The sequence below is a fragment of the Apium graveolens genome, chromosome 5 (assembly GCF_009905375.1).
Source record: "Apium graveolens cultivar Ventura chromosome 5, ASM990537v1, whole genome shotgun sequence".
NCBI classification, from domain to species: domain Eukaryota; kingdom Viridiplantae; phylum Streptophyta; class Magnoliopsida; order Apiales; family Apiaceae; genus Apium; species Apium graveolens.
The window spans coordinates 113,331,752-113,352,008 of NC_133651.1; the positions used below are offsets into that span (position 1 = coordinate 113,331,752).

The 20,257-nt window shown below is 33.7% G+C and overlaps 3 protein-coding genes across 7 annotated transcripts; 2 read left to right on the forward strand and 1 right to left on the reverse strand.

Annotated features, from left to right (window-relative positions):
- The first annotated feature begins 1,734 nt into the window (after positions 1-1,734).
- Positions 1,735-8,316, forward strand: LOC141724383 (G-type lectin S-receptor-like serine/threonine-protein kinase At1g11410). 3 transcript variants are annotated; one of them, XM_074526510.1, is made up of 7 exons: positions 1,735-2,945; positions 3,051-3,537; positions 6,457-6,582; positions 6,669-6,886; positions 6,961-7,496; positions 7,582-7,729; positions 7,889-8,316. In XM_074526510.1, the coding sequence occupies exons 1-7, from the start codon at positions 2,235-2,237 to the stop codon at positions 8,198-8,200; spliced, it is 2,538 nt and encodes an 845-aa protein (XP_074382611.1). In that variant the 5' UTR covers positions 1,735-2,234; the 3' UTR covers positions 8,201-8,316. The 3 variants fall into 3 exon arrangements, with proteins under 3 accessions (XP_074382611.1, XP_074382609.1, XP_074382610.1); XM_074526509.1 differs by having other exon boundaries at positions 1,743-3,537; positions 6,961-7,171; positions 7,259-7,496; XM_074526508.1 differs by having other exon boundaries at positions 1,738-3,537.
- Positions 8,317-8,454: 138 nt separating this feature from the next.
- Positions 8,455-14,399, forward strand: LOC141724384 (G-type lectin S-receptor-like serine/threonine-protein kinase RKS1). Of its 3 annotated transcripts, none has more exons than XM_074526512.1 (7): positions 8,455-9,873; positions 12,468-12,593; positions 12,674-12,804; positions 12,891-13,101; positions 13,209-13,446; positions 13,579-13,726; positions 13,890-14,399. In XM_074526512.1, the coding sequence occupies exons 1-7, from the start codon at positions 8,574-8,576 to the stop codon at positions 14,196-14,198; spliced, it is 2,463 nt and encodes an 820-aa protein (XP_074382613.1). In that variant the 5' UTR covers positions 8,455-8,573; the 3' UTR covers positions 14,199-14,399. The 3 variants fall into 3 exon arrangements, with proteins under 3 accessions (XP_074382613.1, XP_074382614.1, XP_074382612.1); XM_074526513.1 differs by having other exon boundaries at positions 12,740-12,804; XM_074526511.1 differs by having other exon boundaries at positions 12,671-12,804; positions 13,890-14,398.
- On the reverse strand, positions 14,035-16,729 carry LOC141724385 (uncharacterized). The gene is made up of 3 exons (XM_074526514.1): positions 15,396-16,729; positions 14,750-14,931; positions 14,035-14,157 (listed from the first exon to the last, which is right to left on the reverse strand). The coding sequence occupies exon 1, from the start codon at positions 16,618-16,620 to the stop codon at positions 15,454-15,456; it is 1,167 nt and encodes a 388-aa protein (XP_074382615.1). The 5' UTR covers positions 16,621-16,729; the 3' UTR covers positions 14,035-14,157; positions 14,750-14,931; positions 15,396-15,453.
- Positions 16,730-20,257: the final 3,528 nt, after the last annotated feature.

Sequence of the window (20,257 nt, forward strand, 5' to 3'; positions counted from 1 at the left end):
GCTAAGTTTGAGAGCCAAGACCCTCTAACCTGGAACATGCTAATGAAGGTAGGCAGACTCAGGTGGATAGTCGGGCACATGCCCAACCTAGGAGCAGGATCGCCTCTCAGCTAGAGTCCAACCCAGCCTTCATGAGAGTCGGGCTCGAGGAGGGTCCCCCAAACACGAGCTTACCCCACAACCCACCAAGGAGGAGCATGTGTGCCCGTGACAATGACAGCTATCAACAACCAACAATTGAGACAAACATGACACGCATCAGCAGACCTTTGGTGCATCCTAAAGGTGATCCTTACCTAGACACGTGTATGGGATCTATTCGAGTCAGGCGTCCTTCGCCTCCAACAAATAACAACTCTGATCTAAAGGTACCAACCCCTAAAACCTACCTTTGGGCTATATATACCCCAAGAGGAATGAATTTAGGGGTTACGCTCTCTTACACACTCATATACACAGACAACCACCTTACATTCCTGTCTATCTATCTTCATCTTCCTCAAAACGAGTTCTTACTCTTACATCGGAGGCGCCGTAAACTCAAGCCTCCCTTCCGGTATTATTTTACAGATACCCCACAACAGCTACACCACAACTACCACAAAAAATATTCAGACATGGCGTTAGAGGAGCAGCCCCGCACACCAAAATTATTAATTAGCATTTCATTTGCATATTTCAAAGTTTGATAACAAATCATTTTATGCTGAAAATTTAATTTCATCTTCAACACCCCCATCCGCCAAAGTGAACATCCTAGCAGTTCTCCAATGCTTTAACATTGCACAATTGGTTTGACTACATATATTTATTAAATACTTTCTTAAATTAAATACATTTTGTTCACTTAACTTGTACTCTTTTTGCCCTGTTTATATCTTTATATTGACCATCATTCTAAATTCACATATCTAGCAATTAAGCGAAATTGCCTATATAATCTCAAATGTTAACATATTTAAAAAACATTAATATATATAACACATAATTTGCTTTGACATGGAAATATGACCAATATTTTTGGGACAAATTAATAAGGAATTATGGTCAATATAAACGGAACGGAGTAAGTATTATTTTTTATCATTCTTATCCACCCAATTTTATAACTGAAATCGAACCGTTGCAACCGATTAAGAGACTTTTAAAACCGAAATCGATGATTGAGTTACGGTTACCATTTTTTATTTTTAAAACTAAATATCCACGGTTCCGGTTTTATTCAAAAGCTGAGCGGAACGGGCTCACGCTTTGCTCACTCTGCTCATGTTCTCCCTCCCCTAACAAGGGGATGTCCAATCTTTTTTTTACGAACAAAATGAAGAATTCATTAAAACATTGAACCGCAGCCGGAACAAACCCTGAACTGTTAACTACAACCTGATTGTGAAACAAAAATCGAGCTAACCAAATAGCTGTTTTGTTTTCAGATTGTTTAACATAGAATATTCAAATTCCTTAATCTAAAAAGTATTACAATGACATCTCGAGTAATCCAACGTACATCAATTCCGAAATTAGTAGTAACACAATTGACCTTCACATAAGTATCATCTGTAGGCCAATGTTCAGAAATATCAATTATATCAACTGATATTAGAGCAACAAAAGCCCCTAAAATACGAAAAAAAAATTGTTGTGAAAAGTGAGCTTTTGTGATATCCACCACCGTCTCAGATCTGATACAAGCCTTACGGATCTCAAAAAATATCATATAAATCCTTTTCAGAGCGGCCGAAACCGGCAACAAAAGACAGAATAACATCATAATATAAAACACTAACATCCCAAAAAGGTGGGCACGACTAACAAACTTGATAACAAGGTACTCGACAAGATATCACCCAAAAAGAATTAGATGTTGATTTTATTGAGAAAATGATATATAAATAAAGAGGAGATGGGAGACCGAAAGAGGGAGAAGAATGAAGAAGTGGTGGCTAGAACTCTAGTTTCGGGAGTCAACTCTCAAAACCCCCCACTTTCTTTCTTATGATCTCAAATACAAGTTCAACTGTGGGGGGATGTCCAATCTTGTCATGTTAAATTTCAAAAGATTTTGGAGGAGATTTTATCAACATATTATCGTGCTGTACAAGTATCATTTTCAAAAAAATTCAAGCTAAAATCATCTTTGCGTGTTGTTAAATTTTTTTTTCTAAATTATGTAAGCATCCAACTTTGACAGACAAAACTCATGTTCCGCGACTAATAAGCCAAATATTGTACGAAGAATGTTTCCCGACAAAAACTTGTTAAGTTTCTACTTTATGCTCCTACTTCTCCGATCATGCACTTCAACCAGCGTCATCACCCTGGATAAACCTCTAAGAGACGGCCATGTTTTGGTTTCTGCAGAAGAAAATTTTGCACTCGGATTCTTCAGTCCTGGTAATAGTAGCAGGAGATATGTGGGAATTTGGTACAACAAAGTCTCTGTTCAAACAGTTGTTTGGGTTGCCAACAGGGATAATCCTATCACAAATACTTCCGGTGTTTTATCACTCCAAAAGACTGGAAATCTTGTTTTATTTGACAGCCAGAAGCCCGATGCTGTCGTATGGTCGACTAATGTTTCCAACTTATTAGGAGCAAACTACTCAGCCGAGCTCTTGGATTCAGGAAATTTTGTGCTGCATCAAGATAATAGCAATAAAGGTTTTTTGTGGCAGAGCTCTGATTTTCCAACTGATGCTTTGATTTCCAACATGAAGATTGGAGTGGACCGCAGGTCCGGTCTAAACCGGTTCTTGACAGCATGGAAGTCACCCGACAATCCAGCAAGTGGATCATACACAATTATGATTGATGCTAATGGATCGGTTCCTCAACTGTTCTTGTATAGAAATTGGGAGCCGATATGGCGCGGAGGACCTTGGAATGGATACGGATGGAGTGGTGTACCTGAAATGGCAGTACTTGCATCTTCTAGATTCATCTTCAATGTAAGTTATGTTGACAATCCTGACGAGGTGTACCTAGTGGATTACTTGCGTAATGCTTCAGTTTTATCAAGAATGATTGTTAATGAAACAACTGGAACTCTTCAGCGGATAACCTGGCAAGAGGGTGATCATAAATGGCTTGATTTCTATTCAGCACCTAAGGATACATGTGACCATTTTAGTCATTGCGGCCCCTATGGTGTTTGTAACATATACAATGTGGGAGAGTACGAGTGCAAGTGTCCTCCAGGATTCAAGCCAATGGTGCCGCGAGATTGGTACTTAAGGGATGGATCACAAGGTTGTGTTCGAATACAACAAGGCCAGATTTGTGGCAATGGAGAAGGATTTGTAAAATTGACAAGGATGAAGCTGCCTGACACCTCCAAAGCAATGCGAGATATGAATTTGGATACCAAAGCCTGTGCAAAGTTATGCTTGAAGAATTGCTCCTGTATGGGTTACTCAGCGGCTGATGTGCGTGATGGAGGTTCCAAAGGATGCATTACATGGTACAGTAATCTGGTAGACCTGAGAGAGTTTTCAAGTGGTGGCCAGGACTTCTACGTGCGATTGGATGCAGTTGAGTTAGGTATGGTTTCTTGTATTATTGGTTTAGTCTTCAATGATATATTTATTGATTACAGGTGTGACCTTGGGCGTATTTGGCACCCCCACTTAAAAGCTATAACTTACAGGTTCCTAATAATTTATCAACAAGTATTTGTCGACTTAATTTATAAGTTGAATTTGTTCACTATAAGCTGATTAGTTGAATATTAGTAATGACATACTTTTTCTCAACTTATTTTGATTTTTCGCTTATTTATTAACCTCATTTTTAAAATACACTATCTTAAATCTCGTGTGATACACGGGTTCCGTTAATATTTAAAATTTTCATTTATCCTGTCATATTATAATTTTAAAATATTTATATAAATATATAATAATTATATACCTATAATTAAAATTATAGGATAACCTGTTATTGTAATTTAGTAGGATAAGTAGACTATATTTAGTAATTTGATAATTTAGTAGTTTAGCGGATATATAACGCTATTTATTTATTTTTTAATTATATGATAAATTGTGGTCGTAGTTTAGTAGGATAAGTAGACTCTATCTAGTAATTTAATAATTTAGTAGTTTAACGAATATATAACACTATTTATTTATTATTATAATAACCAAAATTAAGTGATAACTGTTGAACCAAATTATACCCCGTTCCGGTCATGTTATAATTTTAAAATTATTTATATAAATATATAAGAATAATAATAAATTTATAAAAAATGTAATAGGATAATGTGTGATCATAATTTAGTAGTATAATATACTACTAAATTATAAATAATTTAGTACTATAGCTAATAGTTTAACAATTTAGTAGTATACTATAGCTAATAGTTTAACAATTTAGTAGTTTAGCGGATATATAACACTATTTTTTATTTTTTTTAATAATAGGATAAGCAGCGATTGTAGTATAGTAGGATAAGTAGTAGTTTAATAATTTAGTAGTTTAGCAGATATATAATACTATTTATTTACTTTTTCAATAACCAAAATTAGGGAATAACTGTTGAACCAAATTATCTCTATTCCAGCTATTATAATATAGTATAGATAATTAGCATAAATCCTATGCGATGCACGGGTTTCCATTAATATTTTAAATTTTTATTTATCAAGTTATATTATATTTTTAAAATATTTATATAAATATATAATGATTATAAATTTATAATAAAAATAATAGAATAACATGTGGTCGTAATTTAGTAGAATAAATAGACTATTTCTAGTAGTTTAGCAGATATGTAACACTATTATTTATATCTTTTAATAATAGGAAAAGTTGTATTCGTAGTTTAGTAGGATAAGTATATTATATTTAATAGTAATTTAATAATTTAGTAGTTTATTAGATATATAACACTATTTATCTATTTTTGTAATAATCAAAATTAGAGAATTATCGTTGAACCAAACCGTTGAACCAAATTATCTCTATTCCGGCTATTATAATATAGTATAGATATAGATATTTTTAAATGTTAACCAAACTTAAAATTCAAGAATTAATATAATTATATTAAATAATTATTTATTATAGTTCATTTAAGAAAAAAAACTGACTTATAAGTAAAATTATCCAAACACTTGTTTAACTTATAAGTATTTTTTTACTTTTTTCTAATAATTCACTTATTCATTTTAAGTTGTAAATTAAGTATTTTAAGGTTTTCCAAACGGACACTTAGTTTGGTGTGGTGTGGTTGGCCTTGAGAGCAAGTAATACAAGGACATCCATCGAACAGGGCAATTTTTTTAAAGAAAAACAATACTAGAAAATGACTCGTGATAACTAAAAATTCCTTACGACATACGGTCTCCCCTTTTTAGGAATTTCGTCCTTGCGGCTTATGGGCCTCCTATTGGTTGCAAAATTCACGTCCCCTCCTCGTCACCTGCTTTTCCGTGGTCATCCCCGAAATTCCGGGGAACAACACACTTTTCCACTAGTTTATTCTCATCGCCTATCCTAATCGTAGCCAAAGGATGTGGCTCCTATTCTGGGAATCCGGAAGATGAGAAGTGGATAAAAACCAAGAATAGAGAGAGAAAAAAACAACACATTCACACAACAAACGAGAAGAATTTTCAGATAATAGCTACGATCGCTACGGTTTTGTAAACGGGCTTTCTATGGATATTTATTTGGAAATAAAAAAATATATGCTTTTAAATTTGAAGCGGATTAGGTCGAATTTATGTTCTATTATATTACAAGAATGACTAAATAAGTTGTTTTATAATCAAATGAGTTCGTTATGAGTTCCCTAATTTTTGTATAACTAGAGTTTAGTATTTTTTTTCTACTCTTTTTTAATAAAAAAATTGGAGTTAGTTTATATTTTTTTGCTAAATAAACTCAATTGGGGGGTCAAATTTTTTTGAGATGGCACAGGGCATCCCAAAACTAACTCTAAGGGTCACCTGGATAGCAGTTTACGTGTTTAGAATTAAGTGCATATATGCCTCCCAGTACATGCGTCAATCATCAACAACTACCTCAAGAAAATTTCATGTACCATGCATATATTGTGATCAGCATGAACGTACCTGATCCTGTATGGAAGTTAACACACAGTACTATTGATATATTATCAATTAGGCAGTAAAATCACTTAAAACAGACTGATAAATGGAACCAATGGACGCAAAAAAGTCTAGCGTGATCGGTGACTACTATGCAAACTGATGGACGACCTGATCCAAAGCTTGTGCCAATAGTGAACATTATAAGCCCCTTTGGTAGCTCATCAGCCCTCAATAAAAGCAAATTGTACCCCCTTAAACAACTAAGTGAAACTCACTTGCCTTATGCAAAATGACAGGTACAAGGTTGAGTTATTAAATTGAAAAGTTTCGAAATCAGATCATGCTTGGGGGATTTCTGTAATCTTTATTTTTATAACCAGCTTTCCTCTTATTACAGCTAAATATTTGAATAAATCGAAGAGATTCCCTGGCTTTCTCAAGATTCTATTTATAGTGCTTCTGGGTGCTGCAATTTTGGTGTTGCTTGGTCTCGCGTATTGGTTCAAAATCAAGAGAACAAAAGGTAACTGTATATTGAGTAATTATTGTTATAGTTCAAATTTATCCACATTTCACAAATTTAATAGCAAGATCACTGAATAAATGTAGGGAAAGCTCAGAGAAAGCAGGAGGAAGGGTTTTTTAGTAGTAACAGTAATAATCTCAGAATATCTGTTAACGACACTCCAATGGGAGATGAGGTTGATAATTTAAGGACGAGTACTGGTGATGTGAAATTTTACTATCTAAGCACTATCATAGATGCAACTGAAAACTTCTCCCTTACTAACAAAGTCGGAGAAGGTGGTTTTGGATGCGTGTACAAGGTACTCTACACTTTAATTACTGAACTTAACAGATATATACTAGTACATGTATAATGCTAAGAAAATGGTTGCAGGGTAAACTAGAAAATGGGCAAGAAATTGCTGTGAAGAGATTGTCAAACACGTCCGGGCAAGGAGTAGAGGAATTTAGAAATGAGGTAACATTGATAGCAAGGCTTCAACACAGGAATCTTGTCAGACTTTTTGGATACTGCATTCAGAAAGAGGAGAAAATGTTAATATACGAGTACTTGCCCAACAAGGGATTGGATTGCTTTCTTTTCAGTATGACTTTGCTTCAAAGTTCATTTAAGCATAGTTATCACTATGAAGATGAACACCATACTAATTTCTCTGTCAAAATTGGTTCAGATAAAGAAAAGAAGTACATGCTTGATTGGGGAAAACGATATAATATAACACTGGGTATAGCCAGGGGGATGGTATACCTTCATCATGATTCAAGATTAAGAATCATTCACAGGGATTTGAAAGCGAGTAATGTTTTACTAGATGCTCAAATGAACCCAAAAATATCGGACTTTGGTATGGCTCGAATTTTTGGAAGCGATCAAAATGAAGAAACAACAAGGAGAGTGGTCGGAACATAGTATGGATTGTTTTTGCCTTCATATATATACCACCTTAAAATTTTTACTGCGATAAACTTTTACATGATACTTGTATGATTGCAGTGGTTATATGTCACCAGAGTACGCAATGGAAGGCCTGTTTTCAATTAAATCAGATGTTTTCAGCTTTGGAATTCTACTGTTGGAGATCATAATGGGAAGAAAGAACAGTACTTACTATGTTGAAAACTCTGTTAATTTAATAGGACATGTAAGTAACAAATTTTTCCTATGTTTCATCAACATTAATATCTATGCCAGTTTTTACATTTTCCGGTCTGCAAAGACTTGCAAAGCATACATCTTAACTAATGATGATGTAGCACGTAGAAAATTAAGTGATGAATACCTTGCAAATAAAATATTTCAGGTGTGGGATCTTTGGGGAAAATCGAAAGCCTTAGAGATAGTTGATCCGGCACTAGGCACATCACATGAACGTGAAGCTGAAATTCATAGATGTATCCATATCGCTCTACTGTGCGTGCAAGAATCAGCTACAGCAAGGCCAAGCATGTCGGAAGTAGTGTTTATGTTATGCAATGAAATAAGTCTTCCACCTCCAGACCAGGCTGCATTTATATTGAGAACATCTGATAAAGGTCTTACAAACACAAGTTCTAGTAGTGTTGGAGCTACTTCTGCTAATGACTTCACTATTAGCACAGTTGAAGGCCGTTGAATCTCAAGGCATTACGTTCCATGATATTGAAAAGCAAAGTTGGTTTTATATTAAGATTGAAACTTGAAACCATGTATAGCTATTGGGATTCAATGCATTTGTCTTATTTCTTATTAGTAGACAATTTCAAAGAACATTTTTGAGTTCTGAAATGTTTTGAAAGCTTTTCTTGTTAAGCAATCAATATTCGATGAGACTCAGTCAACCAGATACGATATTGTGTGACAAAGATGAACAATAAATTCGCACCCCAACCCACTTGGTCTCGCAAGAATTGGTCTCACTCGATATATTTACAGAAACAAATAAATAAAATTAAATCATATAGACCCAATGATACACTCATGATTACTAAGAAAATATTACAGGAACTATGATTCGCAAGATAAACTTCCGATGTTACATTATTATATTCCTCGTCTTTCGATCATGCGCCTCCACAAGCATCATCAGCTATGAGAAACCTCTAAGAGACGGCCATGTTTTGGTTTCTGCAGAAGAAAATTTTGCCCTCGGATTCTTCAGTCCTAGTAATAGTAGCAGGAGATATGTGGGTATTTGGTACAATAAAATCTCTGTACAGACAGTTGTTTGGGTAGCCAACAGGGATAATCCTATGACAAGTACATCTGGTGTTTTATCACTTCATAAGACTGGAAATCTTGTCTTATATGATGACAGCCAAAATCCCCATGTTGTCGTGTGGTCGACTAATGTTTCAAACTTGTCATATGTTCGATCAAGCTACTCGATGGTGCTCTTGGATACCGGAAATCTGGTTTTGCATGATGATAATAACGATAAAGATTTGTTGTGGCAGAGTTTTGATCATCCAACTGATACTCTTATTTCTAATATGAAGATTGGAGTAGATCGAAGGTTGGGTCTGAACAGGGTCCTGACATCTTGGAAGTCACCAGACAATCCAGGAACCGGAACATATTCGCTCATGATTAATGATAAAGGACCAATTGCTCAACTGATCTTGTATAAAAATCGGGATCCTTTATGGCGCGCAGGACCTTGGAATGGACTCGGATGGACTGGCGTGCCAGAAATGGCAGCTGATTTCATCTTCAATGTAAGTTACGTCGACAATCCTGACGAGGTCTACCTAATTGATTACATGCATAATGCTTCAATTTTATCCAGAATGACTATTAATGAAACGACCGGTACGCTCCAAAGACTAACTTGGCAACAAAGTGACCATAAATGGTTTAACTTCTTTTCGGCGCCCAGGGACCAATGTGACATTTTTAGTCACTGTGGTGCCTTTGGTGACTGTAACATCTACAATGCGGGTGAGTACGAGTGTAGATGTTCTCCAGGATTCGAGCCAAAATCGCCACAAGACTGGAACCTAAGAGATGGCTCACAGGGTTGTGTTCAAAAGCGAAAAGGCCAAGTGTGTGGAGATGGAGATGGATTTATAAAGATGCTTAAAATGAAGCTACCTGACACTACTATCACAAGACTGGACAACAACTTGGGTCTTAAAGCTTGCGAGGACTTGTGCTTCAACAACTGCTCGTGCACGGGTTACTCGGCTGCAGATGTGCGTGGTGGACGTTCAAATGGATGCATTACATGGTACGATAAACTGGTAGACTTGAGAGAGTTTTCAGGCGGTGGCCAGGATTTCTACTTGCGTGTGGATGCTGTTGAATTAGGTATGTTGTTTTAATCTTCATATTAATTGATTACTGTTGTTGGTTGATACTGTATAATTGTCAATCTGGACATAGTCACAAGTTGCAGGGGATAAGTCAACATATAGCACCCACCTACATTAGTCATCAGTAATCAATGATAAAACTAAGCTTACGTAGTTTTCAACAAATTTACGATTATTCACACACAATCTATTGTTCAAGTAATCCATCAAAATGACGACAGCAAGAAAAAGAAACTGCTAGACAAGACAGGACGACAAGGACATTTTTACTTGCAAGAACATCTCCCCCAACCTCTTTTTATATGAGCTCTTAAATTTAAAAATAAAGAGTGATGTTAAAATTTGATCTCCAAGAAATTTTTAAAGGCTCTTTAAAAGCTTAAAATCTCTTCTCTCTCCTCAATTGCAAGAGTCTCTACCTAACTCTTAACTTACACATTTTATATTAAAATAATCTCTCCACTTTCTTTCTCTCACCCTCCTCTTTTGTCCTTTTATAACTTCAATGTATTTTTAATTATAAAATAATATATAAAAAGTGAGTTTAAAAGTTATTGTTGGAGATGAACCTATATTATCTTATCTTATTGGGAGCTAATTTTTCATATTATTTTTAAAAAGTGAGCTAAGACTCTTAGAATATTAACATACAAGCATCTCCAACAGTTTATTAGTTCATTCTCTAAATTTAACATAAAATATTGGATCCTAATAACTTAAGACATCAATATCTATTTTCATCTCCAACAACATTCCCTGTATCAATTTCTTATATAATATTTTATCATTAAAAAGTAAGAAAGAGAAATTACTACATTCAAATATTTATTATAAAATAAAAGTTAGAAGATGTGAGATATTAGCTAAATATAAGAAATTGGAATAAGATCTTAGAGCAAGTCCAACAGTCTCTTAACAAGTTCCTTATAAATATTATAAAATATTAACTCTTAGTGATTTAAGACATAATTTTGAATTTGAACTCCAACAATGATCCTTATATCCATTCCTTATAATTAAAATAATAATAAATATGAATGAGGTATGAAAAAAAAAGAGAGAAAAAGACTAAAAAGAAGAGAGAGAAATCAATTTTTTATTGATAAAAATGAAATAAGGAATGCCTTGTGGTACCTTAAAGATAAGGCATGAGTGAAATATCTTAGTGATATAAGGAACCACTAAGACACAGTGCAAATTTTTATCATATTACTTATATTTGGAGTTAAGAGTCTGTTTAAGGGAGCTGTTGGACTTGCTCTTAGTGGATTTTAATGATTTAAGGAATCACTAGGATTTTGTTAGAGTATCATTTTTTCTCTTATTTTTTATATTGTAGTTTAGGACTCCAAAATAGCTCAGATCTTGGAGTTGCTCTGAGATGACATTCCTATAAAATTTTGAGATTTTAAAACGACCGATTCCTTATATGGACCTCATGCTTAGGGCTGCAGATGGGTTGAGTAAACCGACCAACCCGACCCAACTCAACCATTTTTCAACCCGAAAAACCGAATCCAACGTAAACCGAATTATAGATGGGTTATTTCTTGATCAATCTGATATAAATGTGTTGATATAAATGTGTTGGGCACGGGTTACAAATATTTTTAGCCTAACCCAAACCAATCGATTCATTAATATATCATCCATACTTTTATATAATATTTTAAGTTTGACATGTATTTACACATCTTCTCGTATGTTTTCACATAACTAGTATAATATCTTAATTATGTACGTTTGATATGTATCATATGTTTTCACATAACTACTACAATATCTTAAATGATTTGTGTATTTGTTTTCTATCTCCAATATCATATTAAGATTTCTAAGTAATATGATATAATTTTTTTTGTTCAATTTATATTTGCATATTCATTTTCGTTTACAGATGTATGGTTAATTTATTTAGGAATGCATGTGATTTATGATATGATATACATTACTAAAATTACATGATTTTAATCAAATATTAATATTAGCACTATAATTATAAGTTATACACATTTTATTTTTATTTAAAATTTTAAAATGAACAATAATAAATAGTATTGAAACCTTTTTTATCGCATCATTCAACTCACCCAAACCGATCCAACCCGACTCAAACCGATATATGACGGGTAGGGCTAGATTACAAACTTATATTTTACGGGTTGGTTTAAAAAATTTCAAACCGATTTAATTGAATTGGGTTGTAAAATCGCCTCTAACCGGACCAGCCAATCATGCTAGCGGACTGGCTCAGGTTCATCTACTTTCTATCCCGATCTGCTAACAATTTATAGGGGACACCCAAAAGGTCTCCGTGATCCACAAACCAAGGTTCAATGATAGATTGGTGGATAGATATTGTTTAAAGCTAGACCTAGCTTATCAGCTTCTCCTTTGACAGCAGTAGAATAGGAAAGACAGAAATTCATTAATAACAGTTGGTTCGAGTCAGCCATATCAATCAGAATATTCAGTACACAATTATTAGTGGTTCATCAACAGTTATCATGGACATTGTTACTACAGTCAGTATCTCACTGTAAATTGTTTACAAAATTCTTTAATAATGCATTGGTTCTTTGACTACAGCTAACTATTTGAAGAAGCCAAAGAGATTCCCTGGCTTCCTCAAGATTCTATTTCTTGTGTTCCTGAGTGCTGCAATTTTGGTTCTGCTACGTCTCGCGTATTGTTTAATAGTGAGGAAAAGGATAGGTAAATACCCTGAACATATCTGCTTCTTAGATAATCGCATTTCCCTCTGATAGTAATATTAATTATCGCCTCCCCAGTAGAAGAGGTTGATGAACTAGGGACAAGTACTATTGATGTCAAGTTTTTCCCTCTGACCACTATTTTAGCTGCAACCCAGAATTTCTCCCTGGCTTACAAAGTTGGAGAAGGGGGTTTCGGTACAGTGTATAAGGTACTGGTAATTATAATTACAGTAATGTTGATTGGCAGCAAATATGAGTACATGGATATTACTCAGTGAATTATTATAATTTGTAGGGTAAACTGGATAATGGACAAGAGATTGCAGTGAAAAGGTTATCAAACACATCAGGGCAAGGGATAGAAGAATTTAGAAACGAAGTATCGTTGATAGCAAGGCTTCAACACAGAAATCTTGTGAGACTCTTTGGATACTGCATTCAGAAAGAAGAGAAAATGTTGATTTATGAGTACTTGCCAAACAAGGGCTTGGATGGCTTTCTCTTCGGTACTACTGAACCCCCCTATACTTGAATTTTGTAAGCATATTTGCCATTAGATAGCAATTTATGAAAATTTACAATACTGATATCATGTTACTGAATTTTGATTCAGATAATGAAAAGAGACACATGCTAGACTGGACAAGACTATTTAATATAGCTCTGGGCATTGCTCGAGGGATGGTATATCTTCATCATGATTCGAGATTAAAAATCATTCACAGAGATTTAAAAGCAAGTAATGTTTTACTTGATGATCACTTAAATCCAAAAATATCAGACTTCGGCATGGCTAGAATATTCGGAAGCGATCAAAATGAAGAGACGACGAGGAGAGTTGTCGGAACATAGTATGTAACCTTTAATTACTATATACATATACGTTAAATAAAGGAGGTCAAAGCTTAGCACTACTTCTCTACCTATATATTAGCACTCTTCAAAGTAAGTCCTAATATAACATGAAACTTTTATGATTGCAGTGGTTATATGTCCCCTGAGTATGCTATGGAAGGACTTTTCTCAATAAAATCAGATGTTTTCAGCTTTGGTATTCTACTCTTGGAGATTATTCTGGGAAGAAAGAACAGCACATACTACGCTGAACACTCCGTTAATTTAATTGGACATGTAAGTAAAATAAATTCCTAAATCACACTGATTTCATGGTTCATGCTAGTTTTGACAGTAATCAGTCCATAAACTACTGATAAAGTGATAATACATACAACTTATATATTACAAATGTTGTAGTTGCAAGTCATTTATAGGTCCTAAAAATATATTCCCTCAGGTTTGGGATCTTTGGGGAAAATCAAGAGTCATGGAAATAATCGATCAGTCACTTGGTCAATCACATGAACATGATACCCAAATTTTTAGATGTATCCATATCGGGCTGTTGTGCGTGCAAGAATCTGCTACTGCAAGACCAAGCATGTCCGAAGTAGTGTTTATGTTATGCAATGACATAAGTCTTCCACCTCCAGGCCAGGCTGCATTTATTTTCAGAGCATATTTTGGCCCTACAAACACAGGATCTGGTACTGTTGGAGCACTTTCTGCTAATGAGGTCACTATTAGCATGATTCACGGTCGCTAAATTCATTTCTTCGCAACAAATGATATGCACTACAATTTTATCTGATTGTTGTAGTTGTCAGCTAAGAGTTACTTGTGGTCAAGGCATGCAATGGCCTAGCTTTATTCAGCTTAAACAAAGTACATAATTTTGTAGCGTCCCATGTATGTTTCGAACTTAAAGCAAGAATTTGGTGTGAACCCTTGGTTGTGCTTTCTTTCCCATTTGATACAACATTAGCATGCACATTTAAAATATGTTCTAATGGTCTAATGGAATGGTTTTGGGTAATTGGCAATCACCTTCCTAATTGGTGTGATAAAAAAATGTAAAAAATGTACAAATACCATATATATATATATATTCTCAATTTCATACAATCACAGAGGGTCATAACTAAAAATATAATATAAATATAAAGCAAAGTGCAAATGATGGATAAATATTTCGCTTGCAGTATATTTTTGTGTGAGCCTATATTAGATGGGCAATGAATATGTACTATGTGCATCTGGATATAGTTCCGATTACAGTTTAAATGTAAAAGGAGTCGGACTGTTTTTGTAACTTACCTGATTGACGAGTAACAACGATTTCAATCTGCAACTAGCCACAAATTACAATATACGCTGATTGGTTGAACTTGTTTCTTGTAGATTTTCTATAAACATGTATAGATATTGACTGCAACCAACACTAGTCGACTTAAATGGACCATACAATTCCCACACTTTAGGAATATACCGAGCTATACCTGAAGTAAAAGCAATCAGCTAATTACTACACAAATAACATGAACACCGAAAAAAAACGTCTTCCCTACATGCAACAAGAATGTTAATAGAAGCCTTTCCTTTTTTAACAAGTTTGTACATTACTCTCAAAATATGTAGTGATAATTTCAATCTGAGGTTGCAGAAAGATCAAACATTAGCTACCTGGTTCATTATTAATATTAACATTTCTATAACACGGATAAAGTTTAAAGGAAAAGCAAAATTCTAATATGATCCCAGCTGCAAACTTTAACTATGAGCTACAAAACAAGCCACTTTGAAAATGCCTCAAAATTTTAATCAAAACATAAACAAGTACATAACTCTAGAAATCAAAGGAAGATTAATAGTTCAATTTTGTTAGCTTAAGAATAAAACTTTTAATCAAGCAGATAGAGTAATCAAAACAAGAAGCTAGGTAGGTTATCATAATAAATTGTACCTCTAAAATCCCAATTCAAAACAATAATTTATAGCACTTTAATTACTATATGAGTCCACTACTTAGCTGCTGGAAGTTTCAGCTTCTTATTGTAGTAATGAAGTGACTCAGTCAGCGCTATAAGATCCTTTGCCTCGTCAACCTTTGACGCTTTAACTAATTTATCCAACAAATCCTGCAGAACTTGTACATTAACGATGCACCTCCACTTAACAGAATCCTTAGCCAGCTTGATAGCATAATCAAGATCACCTTCCTCACACACCAAAGGGAGAACTGCTTTAATTATCCGTCGATCTGGATGAACCATATCTAGTGCTAGTTTATCATACCACCTCTTAGTTTCTTCTAAATTCCCTTTCTCAATATACCCTTTAATAAATAAATAGTAACCAAGTCTATCAGGTTTTACACCCTTACTCTTCATTTCATCGAACACTATAACAGCTTCTTCAATCTGATCATTCTCAATCAAATATTTCATCTTCGGGTCATAACTCCTGACAGTCTGTCTAAAATTCTTGCTTTCCATTATCAACAACAACTTATCGGCTTCAACTAACTTCTTATGCCGATAAAGCCCAACCAGTAGAGTATTAAACGTGACCAAATCCGGTTCAACCCCATTACTCTCCATCTCAACAAGCACACCCAAAGCCAAATCCATCGAACCCGACTGACAATACGATCGGGCAAGCATATTATACGACATAATATCAACCTCAAAACCATACTTCTCAGGTAGCTCCCTAAACAACTGCTCAGTCATATCAAATTTCTTAGCATACAAACTAGCAGCAAGAAGTCCATTAAAAGACCTACAACTCTTGTCAGGCATTTTATCAAACAGTTGGAGTGCATTATCGAACATACCGCCTCGTCCGTAAAGAGCCATGAGCTTTGTCATCAACCCTACATCATTAACATCTCCTAGTTGCTCCTGGTGTTTCACAGCTTCTTGTATGAGTGAATGCTGATTAGCAGCAGCGAGACGGCGTACATAATTGTTAGCCCTGTAAATACGAAACTTGTCGGGCGAAGAAGCTAACTTGAGTTTGTCTGAAATCATTCTGAATTTCTTGGGGGGCTGTGGGGTTTTAGCAGGGGCATTGGGGGTGGGCTTGCGTGGAAGTTTGGAGGTGGGTTTGGGTGGGAGTTTGGAGATGGGCTCGGTGGCGATGGTTGATCGGAATATATTGCTGAGTTTGCTCAACGAAGAAGACATTTCCGTGTATTGTGTGGATTGATTGGAAATGAGGGAGGGGTTTTGTTAGGGCTTTAAGATTTCCGGACTCAACTCTCAAGTGCGCGGGACTATCCAATGGGCTTCCCAAATCACAATTGCTTTATATTTTTATTTAATTCCTATGCCAGATGAGAATACTTTCCATATTTTTCCTGAGATAGAAAGAGAAAAAATGTAAATCAATACATTTTTATATTTATTGTTAAATATGTAAAAAAGTGAATAATTAAGTACTTAATTCAATACTACTTAAAAATTAATGATGATAAGCTTAATTATCTTTATTACATGTTCTATATTTTACTTATTCTGCATCTACATTTGATATAATTTGAATATTTTATATTTAGAAAATTCTCAATAACATCCTCTTAGAATTCGATTTTTCAAATAGTAAATAAAATAGTTTTGGCTTCCACATGATATCATTCTACTATTATATTATTTTATGTTGACCCTTATCATTAACTTCCGTTAGTTAAATGTTATAATTTTGGTATTATTCAGAAAAATCAATATTAGAGTACTATTGATAATTTTTCTTCAAAATAGATGATATAAATGATTAATGTGATATAGATTATTAGCGATCAGTGAATAGTGGTTAAAAATCACGAATTTGTACTAGAGCTGTGTGTTCGGTTATTCGATAACCGAACTATAATTTAGTTACCAAATAAGGGAAAATATCATATTCGAATAATGAACCAGATAATTATTTCAGTTCAAACCGAAAGTCGAATTAAATAACCTCAGTAGGAAAAAAATTATTATTAAAAACTAGTCCATTAGTATTCGTGTTTAAATAAGAACCAATCTTAAAATAAGAATCGAGACTTGGTTCTAATATTTTACTTTTTTTAATTTAAACTGTTTATTTAAATAATAAACAAATAAATAATTGTTTGTATGCCTAAAATAGTGATATGAGAAATGTACTCGGATTGAAATGGATTGAAACAAATAAGATTATTTGTTATTTCGTTAAAGATGATACTTGGTTTTTGAAGCATAATTACACTTAGTTTGATTGTTCCCAATCTTTTTCGATCAGTTATCCTTCATTTTAACCTAACCCCAACTTTAACAACTAATATTTAGTCTAATTTGTATGTTTAAATTTTCAAAATAATAGAATTAAAAAAAATTATAATAATGTATTTAAGTGAAATTATTATTGATACCATCCTATAACTGACCTTTTACAATAGATACCCAACATATAACGTTTAATTAACAGAGGTTAATGATAGATGTACCGTATAAAATAACATAATAGTAGAATGGTATCATCTGGAAGTCGAAACTATTTTGTGTACCATTTAGAAAAGCCAAATCTACAAGAATACCATCGAAAATTTGCCTTTATATTTTAATGTGCATGACACGAGTTTTTACTACACGAGACAATCTTAGAATATGCATCAGAGCAACCCCATGGGGCTTACTATTTTGAACCCCTAAAATATATTAATGTTAGGCCCGTAATCAACTGTAGAGGGGTGAATACAGTTTATTCAATCAATTCGACAAAGTTTCAACATAATCAATAGTTTTTATATTATCAGATAATAACTGATTACAAACGTACTCTCTCGATAGGATGAACAATTATCCTTGAGAATTTCTAGGTTATGCAAATGATATAACAATGTTCGCAATGCTTATAGCATGAACCTAATCTGTGCTTTATATAGAGCACAACTACATAATCAAATAAGGAATCATATTCTACTACAATAAGGAAATTTATCCATGTATGATTGCTTCTGAGATAAAGTCCTTCACCTCCTTGAATTCCTGCTTTTCTTTTCCATATTGAATATCTACTGAAGTGACAAATCATAATGACATTATCTGCTGATCATCAATACTGATATAAGTACTGATGACGTCATTCTTCAATAAATGCTGATATAAGTCCTTATATGAACTTCTGATAGTTTCTGATGATATCATTAATTATATTTAACAATCTCCCCTAACTTGTGTATTATGACAATATGTAAAAGTTCCAATTTGATGATGTCAAAACTATCTAAATGCAGAAATCAAATAAGCATATTCTTTCTTACTTCAGTGAATATCAGACTTTACTCTTCATTCTGAACTCTAACACAGTCTGGAAAATCTTCAAGAAACCTCCTCATCAGATTTTCTTCCATTACATCCAAATACCATTGCATCATCTGTTTATATTCTTTTAGTTCAACTGTTGATTCATCATTCTGATAGATAGCAGCCCTGAGATTATGTAACTTTGAATTTCCAAGAGATAGATCATCGAGCTCCAGAAACCTAATTTTCTTTTCATCGGGATTAAAGGTTAAAACTTTATTCCCTAGACTCATTTCTATCTTGGCTCCTCCAATAGGAATATCAACAGCTGAAAGGCATATGTCATAGCCTATTTATTTATTCGAGGATTTAACTCAACTCAAATAAGAATGTAACAAGTAAATAGTGGTTCTATCGTCAAAGAGATCTCTCAAAGTAACATCTGTCAAAGGATTAAGAAACAATGTTCATCTACAGACTTGAGAAATTACTTCACTGGAAGAAGTTCAAGAAATTGATCAAGTCTCAGTGATATAAATCAAGATTGTGGATTTAATCAAGTGACAGAGATCTTGTCAGGGTATCAGATAATTACAGGGATTTAATCTGAAGAAAATCATGTTATCAAAGCCAATACATGAAGAAACGACACGGAAGTTAGTCACTCATGAACCAGACAGTACATCGAGTGTCAACATTGAAGTGGTGGAATTGATTCATAATTTTCAGTAATTTTCAGAAGATTGTCAGAAGAGTGGTTGCTGTTCAAGAATAGTATTAATTCTCTATTAATTAATTAGATCATATAATTTAATTAAGAAAATAAATTATATCTGCAAAGATTAATTTATTGATTAATTGAATTAATTGGTTAATTAATTCTGAATTAATATTATGTTTTTTCAGAATTGATTTTGAATTAATATTCAATATTAATTCAGCAAGACAATCATTTGAACTGGTATGACAATCAATTGTCATACCGAAAGTCTTTCCAGTTCATTTAATTGTCATACCGAAAGTCTTTGCAGTTCATTTCATTGTCATAACGAAAGTCTTTTCAGTTCATTCAATAGTCATGCCGATTGTCTTGCTAAATCAACGGATTGTCTCACCGATTGTCTCGCCAGTACAATCCAATTCTATTGATTGAATTAAATGTCAACAGCAGCAGATCATTGAAGACAATCATCATTATTTCAACAACACGAGAACAAAGAAAAGAACAGAGCAGCAGAAAACTTTTTATATTCAACTGCAGTATTTCAGAACATTAATTTCTAGCATTTATAGTTAAATCTAAACCACTAGAAATCATTCTCTTGTTCTTGTATAACTATCTAGCGGATCAAAATTCCTAGAACTTAATCTCAAATTGCTTTTAGCATTTGATCTTTTTATTGCAAAAATAGAACAAATTCATGTTGAATTTATTCTAGATTTGTAATAATTTATTTGAAATTAATCCCTTATAAACGATACCGTTGTTGTAACACCTTTCAAGTTTAATAATAGTTTTATTTAACTTGAATTTTGTTTCACTTTTTATTCCACATTA

Coding starts and splice junctions, on each gene's coding strand:
- LOC141724383 (XM_074526508.1), top strand. CDS start 2,235: ATGTTTCCCGACAAAAACTTGTTAAGTTTCTACTTTATGCTCCTACTT. Junction 3,538..6,456: donor ATTGGATGCAGTTGAGTTAG/GTATGGTTTCTT, acceptor CTCTTATTACAG/CTAAATATTTGAATAAATCG. Junction 7,497..7,581: donor AGGAGAGTGGTCGGAACATA/GTATGGATTGTT, acceptor GTATGATTGCAG/TGGTTATATGTCACCAGAGT.
- LOC141724384 (XM_074526511.1), top strand. CDS start 8,574: ATGATTCGCAAGATAAACTTCCGATGTTACATTATTATATTCCTCGTC. Junction 9,874..12,467: donor TGTGGATGCTGTTGAATTAG/GTATGTTGTTTT, acceptor CTTTGACTACAG/CTAACTATTTGAAGAAGCCA. Junction 12,594..12,670: donor AATAGTGAGGAAAAGGATAG/GTAAATACCCTG, acceptor TCGCCTCCCCAG/TAGAAGAGGTTGATGAACTA.
- LOC141724385 (XM_074526514.1), bottom strand. CDS start 16,620: ATGTCTTCTTCGTTGAGCAAACTCAGCAATATATTCCGATCAACCATC.